This window comes from Cetorhinus maximus, chromosome 26 (genome assembly GCF_964194155.1).
Source record: "Cetorhinus maximus chromosome 26, sCetMax3.hap1.1, whole genome shotgun sequence".
Classification (NCBI taxonomy): domain Eukaryota; kingdom Metazoa; phylum Chordata; class Chondrichthyes; order Lamniformes; family Cetorhinidae; genus Cetorhinus; species Cetorhinus maximus.
In genome coordinates this window covers 13,194,682-13,220,792 of record NC_135904.1, presented here as the reverse complement: position 1 = coordinate 13,220,792, position 26,111 = coordinate 13,194,682, and the positions used below count along the sequence as shown (strand labels likewise).

The 26,111-nt window shown below is 42.2% G+C and overlaps 2 protein-coding genes across 3 annotated transcripts in view; one reads left to right on the top strand and one right to left on the bottom strand.

The window, feature by feature from the left end:
• The window catches only part of map2k1 (mitogen-activated protein kinase kinase 1), a 348,516-nt gene that overhangs the window by 182,968 nt on the left and 139,437 nt on the right, over positions 1–26,111 (top strand). The gene's annotated exons all lie outside the window — the stretch shown is intronic.
• Positions 559–11,557, bottom strand: ankrd34c (ankyrin repeat domain 34C). 2 transcript variants are annotated; one of them, XR_013573434.1, is made up of 2 exons: positions 11,357–11,557; positions 559–1,161 (listed from the first exon to the last, which is right to left on the bottom strand). XR_013573434.1 is itself a non-coding variant. In XM_078529922.1 (2 exons), the coding sequence occupies exon 2, from the start codon at positions 5,101–5,103 to the stop codon at positions 3,490–3,492; it is 1,614 nt and encodes a 537-aa protein (XP_078386048.1). In that variant the 5' UTR covers positions 5,104–5,153; positions 11,357–11,557; the 3' UTR covers positions 3,377–3,489. The 2 variants fall into 2 exon arrangements, 1 of the variants encoding a protein (XP_078386048.1); XM_078529922.1 differs by lacking the exon at positions 559–1,161 and adding an exon at positions 3,377–5,153.

The window sequence follows — 26,111 nt, the reverse complement described above, 5'->3', positions numbered from 1 at the left end:
CTTGTGACCATATTTTAACCTCTTCACTCTGTTCCTTTAATCTGTAATTTTTCCTAAGTCCTCATTGCTTGCTAGGTAGAGTGGCCTATTTGTCCTGTCCAGTATACATAAAAGTATTAAAGACTTTTTGTAAGCTTTATAATTCTCTTCAGGAAAACTGTTCGTTTATTGTGTGAAGAATGGTGGTTATTTCTATTGCTGTAGGAACTCTGACCACGGATATATGCCATAATGTTACCCTGTTAATGATCGATTTGAACCATTGATCATTTTTAATTACTCTTCCAAAACCCTTTGAATTCCCCTTCCCAGCAGTAACTCTTCCTGAGTATGGCCAAGGAACCATGACCATTGATAATTTCCAAACCCTCACCCAAGTGATTATTCTTTATGTATGAGGTTGGACAGTGAATCTCAGCATCCCATTTGTTCACTAAAGTGCAGTTCATTTCTTTGTTAAATGTAATTTTTTATTTGTTCATGGGATGTGGATGTTGCTGACTAGGCCAGCATTTATTGCCCATTCCTAATTGCCCTTGTTCAGAGGGTAGTTAAGAGTCAACCACATTGCTGTGGGTCTGGAGTCACAAGTAGGCCAGACCAGGTAAAGGCAGCAGATTTCCTTCCCTACTAAAACATAGTGGGGAAATTTTGCTCGTTAATATTTTTGAAAGATTTTGTTCCATTTTAATGCAATGTTATATGCCACAAATAACATACCACTCATTTATTTTATGAAAATACTCTTGTACACAAGATACTGCAACAACCTGCTTACATTCTGTAAAGAAATGCTTGCTGCTTCAAGTGATAATTTACATCTAAAACAGGCTGTGAACCTTGTAGTGAATCTCCAAATGGTGTCCATCATTTAGTTAACGTGGGTTAACATTTGCTGGTTCCATCCAAGTTGCTTATTTACAGACATTAAATGTAAAATATTAAGAAAATACAGATTGTTATTTACACTTTGACAAAACACTAAGCAGAACACAAAGGACAGAGTTAGACTGATAAGCAAAATGGCTTTCACGAATTGTAATTTTAATCAGCTCATTGCTTCCTGCTTCATCTGGCTTAACAAACTTTTGTCCAACCATCATTCAGAATGAAAGCGTGCAGTCTGAGGGAGTCTCACCTTCCGACAAAACTTTTAAGACGCTTTAACAGAAACAAACACATCTTAATGCACTTTGAGTTGGTAAACTGCTAATTACAATTATTATTCACATTCTAACCTATTTACTTTATCTCCACAGAAATACACACGTTTACTTGAACAATATATTTTCTCAAGTATAGAGTTTAATTTAAATTTACTCACACAAAGAATACTCTGAAAGATTGATGCTAATATAACTATTATTGTATCATAGTTCACTAGTGTAAATTATAGAATATTTACTTGAACTTTTATTTTTTTGTGACAATGAGTCTGTGATGGTGCAATTTTAATGGAGTCACAGGCTTGATAGAATGAGGCAGAAAGCTGATTTTTCCTTTAAGTCCACTGCCCTTTAATTTGATGAACTGACCCCTTGGGTAATGCAGGTTAGCATTTGCATTATTAAATGTCAATACACTGGGATTGACTGCCTTGTGTTTCAGAGGCCACATGATTGGGGGAGATTAGAGTTCAGGCGAAATGGAGATGAGACATCAGTGTGAGTGGTTAGTGCTGAAACGTATATAAAAAATATTGATTATTTTTGACGCTGGTCAGATTTTTGTTTTATTTCTAACCCTGGTTTTTAATGATTGCTGTCCACATTGTCACTGGTATTTATACATTACAATAATTGCCACTCTCTGCTCTGTAGCCTATATGGCTAGATATTCCTCAAATGAGACAAACTGAGGCCCTGTTTGCTGTCTCAGGTAAATAATCCCATGGCACCATTTTGAAGAAGAGCTGGGGAGTTCTCCCTGCTGTCCTTGGCCAACATTTACCCCTCAACCAACATCACTAAAATACATTACTTGCTTATTGCTCTTTGTGGGGTCCTGTTTTATGCAATTTGGCTGCCAAATTTGCCTATAAAGCGATTTGGGATGTCCTGAGGTGAAGCAAGGTGCTATATTAATATGAAGTTAATGATTATACCTGACATAAATGCTCAGACCACTAGCTGACCAAGTCAAAATAATGCTATCTCTTTCCAGCTTCTTAAAACTGCCACATGTCTTAGTGTTTTCATCTATCCAAGGAGTATGGGTAATATCTACCACCTCAAGCAGGGAGGATGGTCAAGGAATACCACCTGAATCAGGTAGCCAGTTAGAGAACACAGTACAAGAATGGATAGTGACAAATAGTCCTTGTGGAAGTAGGTGCATTATGGAGCTTAAACTATGATCAACTTTGCCTTTCTGATACTGGGCATTTCTGGTTTATATACACATACATTTTGCACCTTCTGGATGCAGCTCTAAAGCCATATTCAATTTATTAAATTTCAATTTATTAACCATGCACAGGAGGCCCAGGTAGAAAACGTATCTTCTGTCATCTCCCCTTTGATTTGAACATGACTTCTATTAATTTAATGCAGGTTTTTATCTGGACCTCTTGTTTTAAGAATAACATCTAAAACTGGCCAAGAGGTAAGCAGGAAATTACACTTGTTAATTGATGTCCACAACATAAGTTAGATTATTAATTTAAAAAAGCATATGATTTAAATTTGTCACAATTGAGATATTTGTTAAAACGACTCATTCACAGGAAACTGGTTGTTTAAAATAATGAACGCCTGTTCTACATGTTCAAAAGCAATAAAATATATAATCAGCACATATCCAAGGGTGGGCTAGGAGGGTTTGACATTCTGAAACCAAATCGATATAAACACTTTGCCTTTGTCAGGAATGACCACACATTTTGGCTGGTTTCAACTGACTAAACCTGACATTAATGGGAGGGGGGAGGGGGGTGCAGAGGAACAGGGGAGCAGCCTTAAAGTGGGGCTGGGAGATTTACTGCCCATTAAAACCTGTACTGTAGTTGTCACCATTTTTAAAAGGTCCTTCCCTTGGGCCCTGGGAGCTGGCTGAAATCCCTCGGGCTCGAAACGGTGAGTTGCATCGAGAAGGCGGTTTGGCACCTGCAGCTTTGCTGCTTCCATTTAATAGTAACCCAGATCGAAAACTGGCCCCAGCCTCTTCACCCCTGGATCAAGAAAGAGAGAGCCAGGCGCCTCCTGCTGTCCATGGATGGAAATGTTGGGCTTGATGCGTTACGGGTGGGCGATCTGCTTTTTGTTTGTTTCTCGCCTGTGCCAAAGTTGAATTTGATCATCTTTCGGCCAGATATGTCGATTGGTTTGTATCCAAAATTTACCAAGTATAGTCAGGGTATCTAACACAGCCAGCCCAGTTCAGGTTACTTTAAAGGAAAATACTAATTTTGTTTATTAGCTTATTAAACTGTAAGTTTGATTTAGTTTTACATTCCCATGGGTATTAAGACGAGACCATGTGTCAGATGCACTAGGTGTTCAGCTCCTCAAAGTCAGAAAGCTGCTTCATTTGCTCCACTTGCATAGAATGCCTCCTCACCAGCTTCTTTTTGGCTTTCATGTCATTTCGCTTTGGTGAAGATGGTGCCATGGGAACCATAGATTTCAGACACATGGTCAGAGGGGACGAAGGCTTGCTGTTGCACCCTATATCAGGGATGGGTGGATTGGGATTGACATTCAATGGTGGCAGATGTCCCGGCCTTGTGTGAGAGATGTGATCTAGAAGGAGGGTTCCAGAACCTCTTCTTTCAAGTAAGCCGGGTGGCCTGCGTCGTACAGAACTGGGGGATGTGCTGGATATACTATCCAGTGACTCACGGGAACTGGTTAACAGTGTCAGGGGAGAGGTGTTATGTTTCTTTCTTTCAAAAGTGATTTTTCCAGAATCGAATGGATTGGAGACCGAGTCTGAATAAAGCTGGGAGTCTGAATCATAGTGGTCATTGCCTAATCTTCTGCGATGGACAGTGTCTCGCAAGCTCACTGGACCCGTTGAAGCAAAGCTACTAACAGTATCTTGTTCAGAAGGCAAAGTGCTTCTTCGAGCTAAAGGCTGATGCTGAGTTTGGTTTTTCTCATAAGATTGCTTACGGGAAACTGGTGCAGATGTGGAGGGAGTCCTAGAAGTTGAATCACCTACAAATGGGAAGGTAGATGGATCTTTATTTTCGATGCTGTTTGTTCTGGACAAAGTGGTGCGTTTGGGCAGTGCCAACCCATTGATCCCCTGGATGACCTCATCATCTGGGCTAAGTCTTTTGCATTCCTCCTGATAGGCTGAAGCAGCTAAGACAGATGGTGCAATCAAACCCCAGGGCTCTGATTGGAGCCTCTTCAGTTGGGGCAAGCGGGTCCCAATTCTTTTAGGGTTGACTTTTCTGGTTGGAGAGCCAGGATCGTTGTGGGTTTTGCCAGCGTAACTTCCGGTCTGATGTGACATTACTTGGAAATTAAAGGCTTTTTCATTTTCCTGTTCATCAGTGGGAGATGGAGTCAGAGATGTCTTGAGTTCAATATCAGATGGGGACATACAGAGAGAAGGAGTATGTCTTTCCTCTAGTTCTGGTGAAGGTGGCACATTTAGATACTGTTTTGTTGTCTTTGTACCGGAAGGAGATTTATCAGTAGTTATTATTATGACCTCCTTCCCTTTGGCTTTGCAGGCATTTAGTAGACATTTTAGGACCTCTTTGTCATCTGTGTTGATGGCATAAACCAAGGCTGAAGCACTGGAATGATCCTCCAAGCTAGGGTCTGCTCCATTGGTAAGTAACAGGGACACAGCTTCCTCTCCAGCTCTCTCAATGCAGGCATGCATTAATGCTGTTTTACCAGACTTGTCTTGAATGTTTGGGTCTGCCTGATTTTCCAGCAGGTACTTCACCATCTTGGCTTTGCTCACACTTTGTTGGTCGACATGCCTAGTCATACATGCTACCATAAGGGGGGTCTCTCCTCTTTCATTGCTTTCATTTATGTACGCTCCACCTTCTAACAAAAGTCTGGTTAATCTCAACCTTCCCAACCAAACTGCCTTTAGAAGGGAGTTCCCATCAGTTCGTAGTTCAATAGCATCATCCATACTGAACTGTGTTATTGCAGCTCCTTTAGAAGCCAGACAGACTTGAGGATCTGGGTTAAATGGTAAAGGCAAAAATGAATAATATTTTTGCAGCTAAGTAATAATTTCCTCAAAGCACAAAAAACTACATCATTTTGTCTACCTAAAGTTACAAATTGTACAATTTATACGTTCTTAGGGTAAAGTTGTATTGCTGCTTTTACACTGATGGCTGACATCCAGTGTAGTATTGGGGGAGTTCTGCACTGTTCAAGGTGCCATATTTAGGATGTGATGTTAACCTGAGGCCTCAATTTGCCCCTCTCAAGTGGAAATAAATCCCATGACACTGTCTTGAAGGCAAGTTCTCCTCAGTGTCCTGGATCAATATTTATCCCTCAACCAGCATCCCTCAAAATCAGGTTATCTGATCATTATCACATTGTTGTTTGTGGGAGCTTGCTGTGCACAAATTGGCTGTCCCATTTCCTATGTTACACCAGTGACTATACATCAAAACAAAAGTTTTGGCTGTAAAGTGCTTTGGAATGGCCTGAAGTTGTGAAAGGTGCTATATAAAAACACCTTTTTATTTTTTTTAATGACCATTGAACATTGCTTTGGTTTGGGAGAAATGTACTAAAATGAAATGTGGAACCATCAAATTGAGTTTTCATTGGATGCAGTGAAACTTCAGCTTGGTAAAAATCGATCTTTTGGAAATTGGACTCTCTGGGAACAGTAGAAACTTATTTTCGATTTTTATAATATCAGGGGGAAGATTCTTCCCCTCCCCCACTCTGTCTTAATAGTAATCATTGACTGAAATCTTCCCCAGCTGTCCAGACATGGACCGTTTTGTAATTAAATTCAGCACAAGGATTAGTTGGCATTCTAACAACAACTACAGTTTGCACCTTCAACATAGGAAAATGATCCAAGGCACTTCACAGATGTGTAATCAGACAAAAATCAACACCAAGTCAAAGAATGAGATAGTGGGAGGGGTCACAAAACCTTGGTCAAAAAATGTAAGTTTTCAGGCTAGACTTAAAGAGAGAGAGGCAGAGAAATTTATGAAGGGAATCCCTGTTCTTAGGGCTTGGATCTCCAAGCCTGAAGGCACAGCCGTCCATGACGGAGCGAAGGAAGTGGGGGATGGACAAGAGCTTAGAATTGGAGAAGTGCAGAGATCTTGGAGGCTTATAGAGGCTGGAAGAGGTTACAGAGATGGATGTGTGGAGCTGGGGCGAGGAGAGCATGGAAGGATTTGAACACGAATGATAATTTTAAAATTGAGGCATTGCCAGACTGGCTGCCAATGTATGGGAGATGGATGGATGGAACAAGTTAGGATACAGATAGTAGAGATTTGGATGAGCTCAGGTATGTCAGCTGAATATCACATCATATAGAGACCAGTCTGAAATCAATGTTTCCAGTATAACTGTGGACTAATTTCCATGTTTAAGGATCTGTTGTTTTAAAAACAAAGTTCCCACTAAATAACTTAGACTAAATTATTGGTCTTACTCTGTCCAACAACAGGAAACAGAGTTAGAATTGTTCAACCTGTGCAATTGTACAGAGCCCCCACAAGGTAAATACTGCCCTAAAAGTTGGATTTCCACAGGCTTTCCAAGCCCTATATATGTTATGTTTAAAATTATCATCCTTAACTGCAAATCCCTTGGTGACTGTGCTCCATGCTCCCTTTGTACCCTCCTCCAGCCTATAGCCATCTTAACCTCATCTCTTTGACATCACCTTTGGTTACCTCCTGTAACGTTTCTCCCAGTTCCAACTCTGTCAATTTCAATCCTCCCCTTTGCTTGTAAAGGACTTTGGGATATTTATATAGAATGACAGTGCAGAGGGAGGCTATTTGGCCCATCATATCTGTGTTAGCTCTTTGAAAGAGCTATCCTATCAGCCCTCCCTAGGTTAAAGGTATTGTGAATAATGATCTATTGAGGCAGTGTAAGGGTGGAGGCCTCCTAAAGATGGGATTCAGTGCATTCTTGGGACTACAAGAAATCTTGTAAAAGGAGCAAAGTTCAGCTAGGTATTTAAGAATTCAGCTGAAGTATCTGCCAATGTTCACAGTCACCAGGACGTAGATAAAACAATTGCTGGATCTCTCAGCTGCATGAAGACAAATTGATCAGCTTTTTACATACTTGGGAAGGTTCTGGTGAAGCAAGTCACAGGCCTGAAATAAATCCAGAGTTTCAGTTCATTTCCCTACCCTGAAGTAAAGATTTCAGTAAGGTCTGCTACACATTAAAGGATAATTTTTAAAATTTATTTTTAGGTTCTGCTAGTTAGATTCAACAATAGGGAGCTTGGAGACTGTTCCTAAAATCTGGTTGGCATGAGCATTACATTGGTGTTTAAAGAACTAAGTGACTTGGTTTGGGACTTGGATTGGACTGTTTCTCTCAATCGGTATAGCCTCAAATGAAGGAAGCTCACGGAGAAGTCATTATTTACAGAAGTGAAAGGAAATTTGATTGTTGATTGGACTATATTTCTCAGCCATTCATAGACAATGCCATCCTAATGAACTCCGTATTCACAAATCTACAGGGGTTGGCAGTTGAATTATCTGGAGAGAGTGACTCATTTATCTTTGGGCAATGAGAGTGCGATGGTGATAAAATTCTTGAGTAAATATACTTGTACACTTCTGCTGGAGAGTTGTATGATTACTCTCTTGTTTCTTTATTGGTTTGTTCTGGTTGGGATAGACTGGAGTGTTTGACCCTGAATCTAGCTTGTACTAAGGAGACCTTGCTGGTCACACTAAGTGCAAAAGGTGGAAGCATATTTCCTTCAGTAGCAGTGGCTTCTGTTAGCTTAAGCCAAATTATATGTCACCCCATTATTATTTTCAAAATGTAATCATACTCATGATACTCCAGTGCAGTACTGAGAGGGTGCTGCACTGTTGGGGGCATTGTTTTTCAGGTGAGATGTTAAACAAAGGCCCCATCTGCCTGTTTGGATGGATGTAGAAAATCCCATGACACTGCTTTGAAGAAGAGCAGGGGAGTTCTCCCTGGTGTCCTAGTCAATATTTATCCCTCAATCAACATCACAAAAAATCAGATTATTTGCACATTATCAAATTTCTATTTGTGGGAGCTTGCTGTGTGCAGATTGGCTGTTGTGGTTCCTACATTACAAGAGTGACTACACTTCAAAAATACTTCATGAGACATCTGGTGGTCATGAAAAGCACTATATAAATGCAAGCCTTTCTTTTTTACTGACAGGCAGTCCTAAATCTTCAAAAAGTCACAGTCAAAACTTAATGGTCTTTTATGATGAGGGGTGTTTACTGATTTTGGGCAGTAGGTGGCACAATAGTACATGTGACCTAAAAAGAGTCCTCCAAAATCAGAGTTCAGAATAGGTAAGTCAATGCACTCTGGATGTTGACTGCTCCTGCGATTCATTATAATAATGAAGATTTTATTTGACAATATGCATGTGAGAGACATTTTTGTACATGACACTATAACTAAATATATTTGGAACTGGTTTGACAGTTAACATAATGCTAAATATTTAACAAGTCACTGAATCGCGAATGCAGCAAATATCAAACTACTTCAGTTGGATGCTTATGATTAATAATTAGTATTGGATTGGAGAAGCTAATTAACATTATCGGATGTGGATTAAACTGTTACGTGATATATTCCAGTCATTGATTAAGGTCTTTCACTGCATTGATTTCAGAATCCTTGTTCTCATTTACAAATCCCTCCCTGGCCTCACTCCCCAAATGCCCCTATAACCTGCTCCAGATCTTTCTGACCATTCTCTCAGTCACTCAATGATAGAGATTTCAGAGACCTCAATGTCCCATTCCTCAACTCTCTTTCTACACCTCCCCACATTGCTACATCTCTTTGCACCAATAAACATGTCCTTAAGATTTACCTCATTGCCCTGCTCCTGCTTAAGCCCTATTCTCACCCCTCCCCACTGTGGAGCACTTTGGGACATGTTGCTAACATAAGTACAAGTTGTTTTTGTAACAAAAAATTATCAGATAAGAAACAAATTCCTCTATGATATCTATTAATTGACAGACTATCCTTAATATTTTGTTGGACTAACCTACACATTTTGATTTCAATCTAAGTATGTAATTTATAGTAATTAAATAAATATTAACTTTTAATTACAGGATATTACAATATCCCCATGAGGGTTAAAGCTGTATTTAATTCTTAGGAAAAAAAACACGGATTGTAATTTTTCTAACTGATGAATATTAATTGCATAAATCTACAACAATGAGCTAAAGCACTAATATTATGCAAATTATTCCTCATGGAAATGCAAATAAAGAAATGAAAGCATTGCCTTTACCCCAATGTGGCATATCATTGAGAGTATGAGGTGGATAGTCATCCCCGCCGTATTGATCACATAGAGAGTGTAAAAAAAGGCTGCAGGGGAAGTGAATAGCCTGGGAACAATGGAAGAGCTGGAATGGCTTGAGAGAAACAGAAATAGAGACAGAATGAGACAGGGAGATAGAAACATAGACAGACAGAGGGACAGATAGAGACACACAAAGAAATAGGGACAAACAGAAAGTCAGAGATACAGGTAGACGGAGACAGACAGAGCAATAGACACTAAATGAGAGACCACATTGGAATTAAATCGCTGTCCATGGTGCTGATCCTGCAGCCCATGCAATGCTGTCATATTAATTATTAATACTATCCCCTGACATTTTCATGAAAACTCATCGAACTGAAACGTTAATTCTATTTTTCTCTCCACAGATGCTGCCTGACTTGCTGAGTATTTCTAGCACCTTCTGTTTTTATTTAAGATTTCCAGCATCCGCAGTATTTTTGCTTTGTTTAACATTTTCAATCCTCTTAACTCTCTGTGCAGCTCTCTCACAATCTCTCCTACTTCTTATCACTCACATCCTCTCCCTCCTCTGTATGTCTATCTGCCCAAATCCTTTCTCTCAATGCCTTCCAAGCCCTCTCTCCGTAGATGCATCAAACTCTGAAACGTTAACTCTGTTTCTCTCTCCCGCTGAGTATTTTCAGCGTTTTTTTCCTGTTTTATATTAAACTCTTGCTGTATCTATCCTGCCTCTCCTGCTATGTCCCTCCATCTCCTGACATTCCTCCCCTCGCCTCTGTATTAACCGCCCTGTGCGGCGCAGCGTTGCTCCTGCTCAGCCTCTTGTTTACCATTTGCTCATTTATTTCCCCCCAAAAGCTCAGAAATCGGCGTTTCTTCTACAACTGGGGCAGGGCCGGCGAACGCAACAAGTATGGTAAATGGTGGGTAATCCCTTCCCGGGGATCCCGGGCACCTCCAGGCCGGTGTTCAGGAACTCCGATCGCTGTGCCTGGGGGCTAATAGTCGAACAGGTAAACCAGGAAGACAGGACCAGCCGTCTACACGTGCCGGGTCTCAGCAAGTGTAGAGACAGCGCCGGCTTCGGGGAGGGCGGCTTGGGAACCCTCATGGGGAGTGGCGGGCGGGCGGGCGGGGGAGCCGACAGAAAAGGATCCCTGGGGGGAAGCGGGGTGGGGGAGATTCCTAACTACCTTCCCCTTCCAGCGGGCGGGATTACCGTCTGTCCCAGATTCCCTTCAGCCTGAAAGAAGCGACTCGAACCCCTGGTTTTAAATGAATTTCGTTAAATGTTGGCTCCATTCTGGCAGATTACTGGTTAAATTAATGGCATACATCTCCCGGTGCAGATATCTAAACAGCAGAACCATTTCTGGGTGGGTTTTGTTTTTACACAGGGTCCAACATTGCGGGGGGAGGTTTTCAATAAATGTGCGGCACCCCATAGCCGAATAACCAGCTGTACACCAGTGAAGATATTTGAAAGGGGTGCAATATTTCCAACAGAGATGTAATCCTCTCGGATTAAGCAAAATAGAGTTAAAAACACGCGTTCACCAAAATGCAGTGTTTTCCCTGAACTCTGCAATACCCCAGGGGAGTGAGCAGGCGGCGGGTGGGAGGGTTGGTGTTGGTGGGTGGTTTCGATGGGAATGTACATCTAACGACAACCTATACAGCAATTAATTTAACCATTTAGCCAACCGGGGCTGCAAGATTTAGAGATTGCAAACAGATTCATGTATTTTATTATTTTAAATCGCAGATGGATCTTTACATTTTTAGGCATTTAAAATTGGTCCTCTCTTTCCAAGTTTTAATAAAAGCCAAATCTAGAAAAGATACACGAATGAATAAGCAGTCTTACCGTTTTGCAATGAGCTTGATTCCGCTGCAGGGTTTGACAGATCATTGTGCCTTTTCCCCCGGTTGCAATGTACTGCAAACACCAGAAGTCTCTGAATCTCTTTAAATTTTGTGGCTTTTTTTTTAAAAAGCCCAAAAATAAAGCAAGGAGTCGACGATATATTTCCCAACTGCGGCAGCAACGAGAGAGAGGAAAAGCAAATCTTATGCAGATTTACATTTCCAACTCTAATTGAAATATTATGCTATTTAGATTCTATTTGACCAAAAAAAAAAGATAATTGAGTGGACTTTTGTAACTGGGGCTGTGAGTGGCGGTGCCCCCACTTGTGTCGGTCCAATTTCCCTGCAGTGCTGATCTAGGCTGCACTGTATTTGGGGGGTGAGCTCAGACGGAGCGATCGAGTTTATAAATAACCTCTTTTCTTTCATTTGTTGGAAGAAATACGATTGCGTCTACGTCACTAACGTCATCCCCCAAATAACCACGTAACCAGTGTGGAAAGTATTTCCCCCACCCCAGCATCACCTTCCCCCACCCCCCCATTCACCCCCTCCCCCCACCAACCCCACCCCATCTCCCTCCATGTTACAGCATCTCCTGGCAATAATTCCCTAATGTAAAAAGCCCTCCTGTTACATCGCGTAAGCAGCCCTGGTTCGCGGGTGTTTTCGGAGGGAGGGTCTTCTGGTACAACAACTCAAGCCTTTAGTTAAAAACACCAAATAAACTTTGGAAAAGTAAAGTTATCTGGCCGGAAGCCATTGATTTTCAGAAGCAATAGTTTTGAAAAGGCTGGGGACATTTTCCATCCCAATCTCTATGACCTTAGGCAGCCCCGGAGTTTTTGGGATAGAGTCTACTGTATAATTTGAGACATGACCTGCGGTGACTGTGAGAAGAACAGATAACTTTGGACTTACCGTTCCCAAAACTCTCCACCACTAAGGGTTTCCTCAGTTCCTATCTGGGTCTGTTGTAGACTCATTGATAGAGATTGATCGCTGTGATTAGTCTACAGCTCCATTATCGTTGCATCACGTGACAGCCAGGATGATTGAGTGCAATCTAGTTAAATTGGGTAGGAGTCAGCCATGGCTCGGTGGGTTTGCACGCTTACCTCTGAGTCTAATAGGAACTTGAATAGAAAACCCAGGCTAATGTCTGACAGTACTGAAGGTGTGCTGAACTGTCAAAGGTGCTTTCTTTCAGATGAAATATTAAACCTCTGGGATGGTTGCAAATAATCACTATTTAATCAGGATGAGAATAATTTTTATCAGTATCCTGGCCAAGATCCATTTCTCTTGATTTTCTTTGGTCAGCCTGACAGCTGCAGGATAATCCAGTTGTGAGAGTTTCCAATCCACTTTAGAGATTGGCTGAGATGCAGTGCACACTCTTTGCTTGTGAGACACTCTCCACTTCATCCACTTCCATAAGCCCAGAGATTTTAGGCACAGGTTGGAAAAAGGCCACACCAAAGGACACCTAAAATTGTACTGCAGGGGATTTAACTGACTGAAATCTAACCGATTACTAATACACAGCAATATTAAACTCTCAACCAATAATTCAGCTGTGACTAACCTGTTCATTGAGGAATTGTCCTTGAAGGTTATCTGGAGCTGGAATAAACAATTGTTACAAACTCATTCTGACTGCAATATGGAGTACTTTACTTTCTCTCTCAACTTATTACAGAAAGGAAGAATTTACATTTTTATAGCATCTTTTGTGCCTTCAAGACACCTCACAGCACTTTGCTGCTAATGAATGAATTTTGAAGCATAGGTCAGCAAACACAACCATCAATGAGATAAATGACCAGCTCATTCAGGCTAATGTTGTTTGTCAAGGGATAAATGTTCAAGACAACAGGGAGACTCTCCTGCTCTTCTTCGGGAATGTTCAGTGTCACTCTCTTAGATGTGGTCACAGTTTAACACCTCCCCCATGTTAAATCCTCTTCAAATTGTCTGAACCTCTACACTCACACACATGTGAACTGTAATGTCCACTTGTAGCAACATCAAATTCATGATCCTTGGGTTGTAAAGGGTGTTTGTGTTGACATTTAGTGAAGACAGGATCTGCTCTGATGCCCTTCATGGTTGAATAGCCTGGTGACATTGAAGTCTAGGCTGTTATATGAAGAATGGCTAATTGGACAGGGTAGAAGTAAGCAACCTGTACATCAGGAAAGAAGAGAAGAAAAGGAGTAAAATTTGAAAACAAAGAATCTCGGGGCCTGAAATGGAGTTAGGTTAAATATTAATTACCTGCAATGGACCCCATACTTAACTATGCATCAGTGATGTATCATTTGACCATATTATCCTTTATATAACTGCTTATATCAACCAAAATATTTTGGTTATTAAATGGTTTTGTATTTGTATAATCTTTTCGGGCTGTGGACTGAGCCTCTTTTCTTACCCACTCATTGCCAGTTAGTTCCAAAAATAGACTCTTTTAACAATTTATTGCAGTGCTAATCTAAATCTTTTCCTGTGACTCACTGTAAATATAAATATATTTATAGAACTCATTGAATATGTTTTTGCATTCAACTGTTTCTAGATAGATGATATGTTCAGAAATGGGGACATGTGTTGATTTTCTCCTCCCATTGGTGCTTTAGCAAATCCTGGAAAAAATTAAATATTGATAATTATTCACATAGGTCTCATCGGAATTCTGTGATACACTGACATCCTAAAGAAAAAAAGAATTTGCAACAGAAATACCAGTAAAAGGAGAAGTCCTTCTAGCCAATATTATGTCAAACTTCAGTTATGTGGAGAGACTGGAGAAATTGGGTTAGTTTTCTTTAGAGCAGAGAAGGTTAAAGGGAGCTTTAATAGAGGTGTTCAAAATCGTGAGGGCTTTTAAGGGGTCAGTGGAGAAACTGTTTCCAGTGACAGAATGGTCATCTACCAGAGAACACAGATTTAAGGGAATTGGCACCAGAGGTGGGAGGATGAGGAGAGATTTTTTAAACAGCAAGCTGTTATGATCTGGAATGCATTGCTTGAAAGTGTGGTGGAGGCAAATTCAATTACACCCACAGCGCTGTCAGGGAAGGAGTTCCAGGATTTTGACCCAGTGACAGTGAAGGAATGGTGATATATTTCCAAGTCAGGGTGGTGAGTGACTTGGAGGGGAACTTGCAGGTGGTGGTGTTCCCATGTGTCGTCTGCCCTTGCCTTCTAGATGGTAGTGGCTGTCTAAGGAGTCTAGGTGAGTTCCTGCAGTGCATCTTGTTGATGGTACGCACTGTGCGTCAGTGGTGGAGGGAGTGAATGTTTAATGTAGTGGATGGGGTGTTGATCAAGCCGGCTGCTTTGTCCTGGGTGGTGTTGAGCTTCTTGGAGCTGCATTCATCAGGCAAGTGGAGAGCCTTGCATCACACTCCTGACCTGTGCTTTGTAGATGGTGGACAGGCTCCACATCATCCCCCTCCCAGTCCTTTTCACCCTTTCAGCATGTCCTTCCATTCCCTTTTCCCTCATTTACTTAACTAGCTTAATCTCAAATGTATTTATGCTATTTGCTTCTCTATGGAACTGAAATCTACATTCTCATCACTCCCTGTGTTAAAACCTTTCCCCTGAATTCCCGATTAGATTTTTTGGTGAATACCTTATATTTATGGGCCCTGGTTCTGATCTCTCGCACAAATGGAAATATCCCTATATTTACCCTGGCAAACCCTTTCATTATCTTAAAACACCTCTATCAGGTCATCCGTCAATCTCCTGGCTTCTGGGGAGAAGAATCCGAGCCTATTCAACCTTTGCTGACAGTTACAGCCTCTCAGTTTTGGTATCAAAGATGTAAACTTGTATCGAAACAATTTACATAGTTTCCACAATTTAGATCCAGTTCATTTGTCGGTGTTGGTAGGAGACAGATTGATGTGGTGCAGCTAAAGGTTATACTATACATAAACCCAGTCTCTCAATTACATTATTGTCTTGTAATCATGGCTGAGTACCTATTATTGCATTTATCAATAACCCTTTGATTAGATAACATTAATCTCATCCTTAAAACCAAGCAGTGTTCAACTAAACATGAAGTCATGAATGTAAGCGGGTTGCCTGTGGTTTTGTGGTGTTCTAGGGGCGAGCAGGGCGATAGCGAAGTATCTAGAAAACAGTAAAAGCATTTCTTATTCCTTTGCTTGGTTCCTGGGAAAATTGAGCTAATTAGAAATGCGGCTCAAACTCTTTGCCGGATGGAATTGCACAGAGTGCGACCCCTGCCTTACACACAACTTTTTACACAGTATTTACAGCACCTATTAATAAAGAAAATTAATTCATGTAATGCCTCATTACATCGCCCCGAAATGTCTCAAAGCTTGTTTCAAAGCAGTTACTGCCTTGGGGCGAATGTGATGTTGGTCACGTTTCAGAATGGCTCTGTGTCCGATTGTGACGAACGCTTTATTCTGGGAAATCAGTGGGATTTAATCTGCCTTGATTCGTTTCGGGTTTGATGTACTTATAACCCACTGACTGTAACATATTCAGAGGAATCTTAATATCTGAATTTCCTTACTTCACCCACTAAATTAATAAACGTTTCCCCACAAAAGACAAGGAATGGATGTTAGGATAGTTAACATTTCATCGGGTGTGATTTAGAACAAGGGAAATGGAGAGATGAGTGTTAAAGGCTTCATTGATTCCTGTATCAATTTTTCTGAAAGTAATTACGACTGGGCTCTGGATATTTTAATTGAAGTATTGTCCACAAGAGTGGCTACTGACTCTGCACAACATGAACAGGCAATATTAATGTACAAATGTTTAACCTGTTTATATACATTGTCCCTCTTTTAATGAAAACATTAACTAATTTATTTTAAGCATCAATGCCTTTATTAAAATCGCAGGCAAATACATTCTTACAAACATGTTTCTGCCCTGAAATTAAACCGAGAGTGATAGTGTCACAGAGACTTCATGTGTTTACCTCAAATTCACCCAAAACTCTGCTGTCCTGTTTTTTCTAACTCGCACAAAGCCCTGTTCACTGGGTCCAGCAATGCTTTGATATTAAAATTCTCATCCTTGTGTTCAAATCCTTCCCCTCGCCCCTCCCTATCTCTGTAACCTCCTCCAGACTTACAACCCTCCCAGATATATGTGTTTCTCCACCCTGACCTCTTTGTGCATCCCCATTCCTTTCACTCACCATTGGCAGCTGCCTAGGCCCCAAGCTGTAGAAATCCCTTCCTAAACCTCTCCATCACTTCATCATTCTCTCTTCCGCTCCTTAATACTTACCTCTTTGACCAAACTTTGAGTCACCAGTCCCAATGTCTCCTTCTTTGACTTAGTGCCAATTTTTGTCAGATAATGCACCTGAGAAATACACTGGCATTTTACTAGATTGACGGCACTCTGGCAGAGAGCCAGCATGGCCTTGATGGGCCAAATGGCTTCATTCTGTGCTGTTATCATTCTATGATATGATAAACACAAGTTGCCATTGTTGAAATTTCTCTCTCCATTACTTTAGAGTTGGTGCTAGCCCATTTATTTTAAGTAGGTTAATGACTGCATTAAAATAGCTCTGGAAGGAAATTCAAATGAGTGTGTTAAGCAACCACACTCAAGGCCTAAAATGTGCATACGCACACAGAACACACACACACACACACACACACACACACAGACATACACACACACACAAGCACATACACACACAGACATGCACATACACACACACACAGACATACGCACACATAAACACACACAGACAAACACACACAGACATACACACACACACAAGCACATACACACACAGACATGCACATACACACACACACAGACATACGCACACACAAACACACACAGACAAACATACACACACACACGTGCACACACGCACCATTTTATAGCCTAGGATTGCCATTCTGGACCAGACAGCAAAGTGTTTGAATAACGTGATCCGAAATCCCTAATAAATCAGAGACTAAAAAACCATTTTAAAAATAGAAACTCATATTTTCCAAGTGCTTCTGTGTTTAGTGATTTGGTGGCATTAAGCACTATGATTTAAAGTCAGCAAAGAGGTCAGATCTCAGGTTTGCAAATCTCATCTCATCTCAGTCCAGAACATGGTCCCTGATCAGATGTGGACTTGGCAAATGGTGGTTTCGTAAACATTATGGTTTAGCTCGACTGAGAATATTTGTAAACCAGGGAAGATAGCTGCCTGTGAGCAGGAAGGAAGCTGAAACACGTCTGTCTTCAAACAGAGAAACTTCCTTTCCACTGCTCTTAATTGTTTCCTCAACCAATTCCTGGAGGTGTTACTGTCTTCCCTACTGAGTTGACAGAGATATGTTTCAGCTTTCTCCTGTACAGATAATCTCTGGCAGCTTTGGAGTGCAGCATGGAGTCTGTGCTTTCATTAGAGGCAAGTACCTCAAATCCCAGCACAAAATTAAACAGAAGTTTACAGTTCAATAGCTATGAGAACTGTGATATTTTATATTGAATTTATTATGATCGGGTGAGTAGGGGTAGACTGGCTCTCTTCTTTTCCCACTCCTCGTTCGACTGCAACAGGGCTTTTAAAAGGATATTTTTTGCCAATTCAGTGAGAGTTTTAACTGTTTATTTGCCGTGACTGTAAAAGACACACACAGACAGGCTTCCTTGCAAGTTTTTACAAGAAAAGAGAATAGTATTTAATGTACTTTAAGAACCAGCAAAGAACTACTAAAAAAAGAGAGAAAGTAGAGTATGAGAGAAGGCTAGCTAGTAATAGAAAATGGTAAGAGTTTCGACAGGTATTTAAATAGGTAAAGAGTAACTAAAGCTAGTTTTGGTCCTCCAGAGAGAGTCTGGGGAATTGATAATGGAGAAGAAGGAAATGGCTGAGGCATTGAGCGGGTATTTTGTATCTGTCTTCACTGTAGAAGGCTTCGGGCAGGATTTTGAGGTCGTTGGGTGGGCGCGGCGGGCGGGCCCGGGAGTGGCAGGGAAACAGTCGGCTGCCTGCGATCGGTGCCCGCCCACAATTTCACACTGGGCAGCCCAATTTAGGCTCGCCCAGGGTGAAATGCGGCTTTGCGCTGGCCGGGAAAGGTCGGCTGCCGGGTCAAATGGAGATCAGGCGGCCAGACTTAATGGACTGGAGCACTGAAGAGCCTCAGCACCTGGGAGTGTCTCAGGATGTGAGCATCATGGGACCCATCAGGGTACCTTGTACAGACTTGTAGAATCTGCATCCTGTGGTCACACACTATCTGCACGTTCATGGAGTGGGATCCCTTCCTGTTGACGAAGGCACCCGGCTGACCCGCTGGCACCTTGATGGCCACATGTGTGCAGTCGATAGCACCCTGGTAGCGGAGGATCCCAGCAATCGCTGCAAAGCCTCTGGCTTGGTCTGGCTGGTCTTGTCCATATGGTAAGGAATAAAGGTCAGTACCTGCCTGAACAGAGCTTCTGTCACCAGCTTGATGAAACTGGACAGCTGATTGGGAGACTCCACACAGATTCCCACTGAAAGAGCCAGAGGCATAGAAGTTGAGGGCCATTGTGACATTCAGAGCCACAGGCATGGGGTGTCCACCCTCATGGTCAGAACTGATCTCATCTGGCAAATGGAGGTCACTATCTCCCTTGAGAGACACAGCCTCCTTCGGCATTGCACCTCAGACATATTGAGGTAGCTGCATTGCTACCTGTAAACCCTGGCAGCAGGATAGTGGCGTCTTCTGTGGCCCCTTCTGCCTTGGGCTGCCTGTTGGCCCTGCGCCCCTTGTGCCTGCATCTCTCCTCCCAAAGGTCCCTTCCCCGGGAGCAGCACCTGGCCTCCTCTCCCTTCTGCCCCTCTCTTCCCTCACAGAGGAGGTGCCAGCAGCAGAGACCACAATCCCCATTACCAGGGGAAAGGAAGGCTGATGGATACCTGGAAGGGTCCACATGGCCTGAATCCTCTAGGGCCCTTGGAGACACTAGTAAGTCCTGAAATGAAATGAAAGTCCAGCTCTGAAGAAGAGTCATACGGACTTGAAACGTTAATTCTGTTTTTCTCTCCACAGATGCTGTTAGACCTGCTGAGTTTTCCCAGCATTTTCTGTTTTTGTCCTGAAATGGAAATACCAACAACGAAGCCCCAAACAGAGATGCGGCTGCCATGTGCCAATAAGCAACCAGCAGCAAACTATCTCCAAAACTTCTCACTACTCACACTGGCAATGCTGCTGACCCTTTTTATCCCGGCCTTGGGTGAGGGTTGTGAAAATGTCGGCTGGTCGCCTGCCCATTTTGCCCGTGTGACGAGCAGAAAATCGCCGTCAATTGGACTGTTAAGGGCCTTCATCGGCCTCTTAATTAATGGCGGGTGCGGCTGTGGCACCTGCCGCCCGAAATATCACGTGAGTGCGCGATGACATTGGGGTGCTCACCCGCCGTAGTCGCGCGCAATTTTACACCCGATCGGGCTGGGTGTGTGCTCCCCCCGCGGGATGTAAAATTCTGCCCTTAGAAAACTTCCCAAAGACAACTGAAAATCAAAAGGCGAAAGGGAGGGAGGAACTTAAAACAAGCACCATCACCGGGGGGGGGGGAAAGCACCGGGAAAACAATTTGACCTGAAAGGTCACAAGACCCCAGGACCAGATGGCTTGTATCCTAGGGTCTTAAAAGAAGTGAGGGCACAGTTAATGGATGCATTGGTTAAAATCTTCCAATATTCCTCAGACTCTGGAAGGGTCCCAGAGGATTGGAAAATAGCTAATGTAACAGGGAGGGAGACAGAAAGCAGCAAACTACAGGCCAATTAGCCTAACCTCTGTCATAGGAAAATTGCTGGAATCCATTATTAAGGTTATTAAGGGATACTTAGAAAATCGTAACAGGATCAGGCAGAACCAACATTGTTTTGTGAACGGGAAATCATGTTTAACTAATTTATTAGAGTTCTTTGATGAAGTAACAAGCAACGTGGATAAAGGGGAACCTGTAGATGTGGAACCATAGAACCATAGAAAAGTTATAGCACAGAGAGAGGCCTTTCAGCCCATTGTCTCTGCGCCAGCCGAGAAAGAAAAAATAAAAAACTAGCTGCCCATTCTAATCCCACCTTCCAGCACCCAGTCCGTATCCTTGCAGGTTACAGCACTTCAGGTGCAGATCCAGGTGCGTTTAAATGAGTTGAGGGTTTCTGCCTCAACCACCAAACCAGGCAGTGAATTCCAGACACCCACCACCCTCTGGGTGAAGAGGTTTTTCCTCATGTCCCCACTAATCCTTCTACCAATCACCTTAAGTCTGTGCCTCCTGGTAATTGACCTCTCTGCTAAGGGAAACAGGGTATCCCTGTCTACTCTATCTAGGCCCCTCATAATCTTGTACACTTCAATTAGATCACCCCTCAGCCTCCTCAGTTCCAAGGAAAACAACCTCAGCCTATCCAATCTTTCCTCATAGCTGCAATTTTCAAGGCCTGGCAACATTCTTAAAAATATCTGTACTCTCTCCAGAGCAATTATGTCCTTCATGTGATGTGGCGAGCAGGGCTGTACACAAAATTCCAGCCGTGGCCTAACCAGCATTTTATACAGTTCCAACATTACATCCCTGCTTTTGTATTCAATACCTCGCCCAATAAAGGAAAACATTCCATATGCTTTCTTTACCATCTTATCCGCCTGTCCTGCCACTTTCAGGGACCTGTGGACATGCACACCAAGGTCTCTCACTTCCTCAACCCCTGTCAATATCCTCCTATTTATTGAGTATTCCCTTGCTTTGTTTGCCCTCCCCCAATGCATTACCTCACACTTCTCTGGATTGAATTCCATCTGTCAATTTCCCGCCCACTCAACCAAACCATTGATATAATCCTGGAGACAACCGCTATCCTCTTCATCATCAACTACGTGGCCAATTTTGTGTCATCTGCAAATTTTCCAATCATGCCTCCACTTTTAAGTCCAAATCATTAATATATACAACAAACAGCAAGGGCCCCAACACTGAGTCCTGTGGAATGTGACTGGAAACCGCTTTCCACTTGCAAAATAACCTATCAACCATTACCCTTTGTTTTCTGTCGCTGAGCCAATTTTGGATCCAACTCCCCACTTCCCCATGGTATCTCACTTTTCTGACCAGTCTGCCATGTGGGACCTTGTCAAATGCCTTATTAAAATCCATGTAGACAACATCCACTGCACCACCCTCATCAATCCTCCTTGTCAATTCCTCAAAAAAATCTATTAAGTTAGTAAGACATGACCTTCCCCTAACAAAACCATGCTGACTATCCCTGATCAATCTGTGCCTTTCTACATAACAGTTTATCCTGTTTCTCAGAGTTTTTTTCCAATAATTTGCCCACCACTGAAGTCAAACTGACCAGCCTAAAATTTTCTGGCCTATCCCTCGCACCCTTTTTAAATATTGGGACAACGTTCGCAGAACTCCAATCCTCTTGTACCTCGCCTGTACCTAGTAAGGATTGGAAAATGATCCTCAGATCATCGGCTATTTCCTCCCTGGCTTCCTTTAACAGCCTGGGATACAGTTCATCTGGCCCTGGTGATTTATCCACTTCCAAGGATGTCAGTCCCTCCAGTACATCCTCTCTCACTAAGCTTATTGAACCTAATGTTCCACACACACATCCTCTTTAACTAGAATGTCTGCATCATCTCTCTGCTTGGTAAAGACAGAGTCAAAGTACTCATTGAGAACAATGCCCACATCTTCAGCATCAGCGCACAAGTTACCATGTACATCTCTGATAGGCCTTACCCTTTCCTTAGTTATCCTCTTGCTCTTAATGTACTGGTAAAACATCTTTGGGTTTTCTTTGATTTTACCCGCCAACATTTTTTCATATCCTCTCTTTGCTTCCCTAATTAGCTTTTTTACTTTACCCCTCTATTTTCTATACTCCTCTAGGCTTTCTACAGTATTACGTTTTTGTGACTATCGTAAACATTCATTTTCTGCTTTATCTTACCTTGTATGCTTCTAGATAACCAGGGAGCTCTAGATTTGGCAGTGCCACCCTTTTTCGTTGTGGGGACATGTCTACACTGTGCCCGTAAAATCTTGCTTTTGAATGCTTCCCACTGGCCTGTCACTGATTTCCCTTCAGGTCGCCAGATCACCTCTCAGCTTCGTAAAATTTGTCTTTCCCCAATTTAGAACTTGTATTCCTGTTCTATCTTTATCCTTTTCCATACTTATTCTAAATCTAACTGTATTATGGTCGCTATCTCCTAAATAATCCCCGACTGTTATTTCATCCACTTGCCCAGCTTCATTTCCTAAGACTAAACCTAGAATTGCCCTCCCTCTCATTGGGCTTGTTACGTGCTGGCTAAAAAAGTTCTTCTGAATGCAGTTCGAGAATTTTGTGCCCTCTGTGCCCTTCACACTGTTTGTATCCTAGTTGATATTAGGGTAGTTGAAGTCCCTAACTATTATTACCCAATTGTTTTTGCACTCAGAAATATGCCTACATATTTGCTTTTCTATCTCCTGCTCACTATTTGGGGGTCTATAGTACACTCCTAGTAGTGTGGCTGCCCCTTTTTATTTCTGAGTTCAACTCATATAGCCTCATTTGGTGATTCATTCAGTACATCATCCCTCCTCACAGCTGTAATTGATTCTTTAACCACCCCCAACTTTTTTAGCCCCCTCTCCATCCTGCCTGAAAATTCTATATCCAAGGATGTTGGGCTGCCATTTTTGCCCCTCTTTAAGCCAAGTTTCTGTTAATGATATCATGCTGACATATGTCTGTGCCCTCAGCTGATCGGTTTTATTTGCTATGCTCCTTGCATTTAAATAAATACCTTTTAACATTGTTAAATTCCTGTGCTGTAAACCTTTAAACCTTTGCTTTTCCTGTCTTTCAGAGTCACTTGCTAATTTTCTGTCTCCCACTCCCTGCTCTGAATTTGTCCTATCTGAATCTGCCCTCAGGTGTGTATTTGGATTTCCAAAAGGCATTTGATAAGGTATCACACCAAAGGTTACTACACAAGATAATAGCACATGGTATGTGGGTAACATATTAACATGGATAAAGGATTGATTAGATCACAGGAAGCACAGAGTAGAGATAACTGTTTTATTTTCTGGTTAAAGAGTGATAACCATAGAGTCATAGTCATATGGGTTGGCAAGCTATAACTAGTGGAGTGTCACAGGGATCAGTGCTGGGGCCTCAACTATTTACAATCTATATCAATGACTTGGATGAAGGGACTGAATGTATGGTGGCTAAATTTGCCGATGACACCGAGGTAGGTAGGAAAGTAAGTTGTCAAGAGGAGGTAAAGAGTTTACAAAAGGATATAGATAGATTAAGTGAGTGGGCAAAAATTTGGCAGATGGAGTGTAATGTGGGTAAATGTGAACTTGTCCACTTGGCAGGAAAAATAAGAAAGCAGCAAATTATTTAAATGGAGAGAGACTGCAGAGCCTGGTGGTAGAGAGGGATCTGGGTGTACTAGTACATGAATCACAAAAAGTTAGCATGCAGGTACAGCAAGCGATTAGGAAGGCCAATGGAACATTGGTGTTTATTGCATGGGGGATGGAATATAAAAATAGGGAAGTTTTACTGCAGCTGTACAGGGCCTTGGTCAGACCACATCTGGAATACTGTGTAAACTTTGGTCTCCTCATTTGAAAAAAAGGATATACTTGCATTAGAAGCAGTTCAGAGAAGGTTCACTCAACTCATTCCTGGGATGAGGGGCTTATCTTATGAAGAAAGGTTGGACAGGTTGGGTCTATACCCATGTGAGTTTAGAAGAATGAGAGGTGACCTGATTGGAACATATAAGATCCTGGAGGGATCCGATAAGGTGAATACCAGGAGGATGTTTCCGCTTCTCTGGGAGACTAGAACGAGGGGACACAGTTTAAGAATAAGAGGTCTCCCTTTTAAAAGGGAGGTGAGGAGAATATTTTTTCTCTCAGGGGGTCGTTAGTCTGTGGAATTCTCTTCCCCATAAAGCAATGGAGACTGGGCCATTGAATTTATTCAAGGCAGGGAGAGACAGATTTTTGATAGGTAAAGGAGTCAAAGGTTTTGGGGGAAATCAGGAAAATGGAGTTCAGACCACAACCAGATCAGTTATGATCTTATCAAGTAGTGGAGCAGGCTGCAGGGCCGAATGGTTTAATCCTGCTCCTAAGCCTGATGTTCCTATGTTCCTATTTACTTAACACCCAGTTTAAATAAAAATAATAAAAATGCTCCGACTCTCGCACACACCTGCATTCAAGGGTTCACACACATCACAAACACACACACATGCACACGTGAGTAAGTTACAAAATGGAATGATAGATAACAGTTTTTTAAAGTCCAATAAAAGTTAGTGGTATATTGATGACTTGGATGGTTGCAAGCTATGATTAATGGTCCCTCAGAACTGATGGTTGAGACAGCTTAAAGATGTTGATGGATGATTTATCTGTTCCCCTTGAGGCAAAAGCTGCTGGGTTGATTCGTAAAACACTGCCTGTGGTGAGTGGATGGCCAAACAACAGGCAGGGCTCAAGCTTGTAGGATGGGTGGAGAGAGAGAGAGAGAGAGAGAGAGTGTACTCATTCAGGGGTCCTGCTTCTTTGGCTTCTCTCCTTCTTCTGTTCTGTGGGCTGGAGAAAAGCTATTTCTTAAAAACACAAAGGAGGGTTATTTGGATCATCACATGATCCCCTTTCACCAACTGACCAGTTATCCAAACTGGTCATAGAAAATTGATTCCAGGTCCATGGTTTAGGCATGATTAGATTATGGCTGGCTGAGTTCCTTTCTCAGCCAGAGTCTATTGTCCAATGGGATTAAGTCTAATGGCTTGTTCCCCACCCAGTTGAATACCCAGGTGCTGTCTGGATGTTTTATGAATGGGTCAGGAGATGTGGTCATTCACATTCCTCTAAGGTAATTGTCTTTGATGGATTCTTCCAGACAGGCTGATTTCATTTTAATGGATTTGGAATGTGTAAGATACACTCATACAAAGGTTCAGCCATCTTGGTAGCTGCTGATTTAAGTTTTTAAATGGTGGAGTGTGTGGGGTTTTGCAGGTCTCCTTGGTGGTAGTCACGCTCACCATACCAGCTGTATGCCCCTCCTTGGTTCTTGCTGTCCGTGTATAACTCTACAGGTTGTAGCCATCACCTCTTTACACTCCCAATGTTAGGCAATGAAGCCCCAACAAAGGAAAACAAACAACCATAGAAGAGCTTCCAATACCAAAGGGCAAAACGCCGAAGTCTTTGCTGAAGCCCCCCAAAAAGTAAATGAAATCCACAAAAAAAAACCACACACTTACACACATCCAAGGCCAATCATGATCCTGGCCTCTCCCTTTACAGGTTCCCCAAATTCTTTCATTAACCATTTTCTCAACCTGACTTGTACCTTCAGTGATGTGTTCACATATACGCCCAGGTCCCGCTGCTCCTGCACCCCCTTTAGAATTGAACCCTTTAACTTACATTTTCTCTCCCTGTTCTTCCTGTCAGTGGGTGAATCCTTTTTGGAAAAAGGGGAGGCCGAGATGCTCACGCAATGGAAGTTTCCAAAATTTAGAAGGGAGTTGGTGAGAATCAGCACCTTCGGGAGAGAGGGGAAGAAGATTGAGCGATAAAGGACATGACGTTGGAGTTGTTGTCCTGTTCCTGAAACTTTGTTGTTCTTACATTCAAACTAATGTTACTTAACATTCACAGCAAATTCT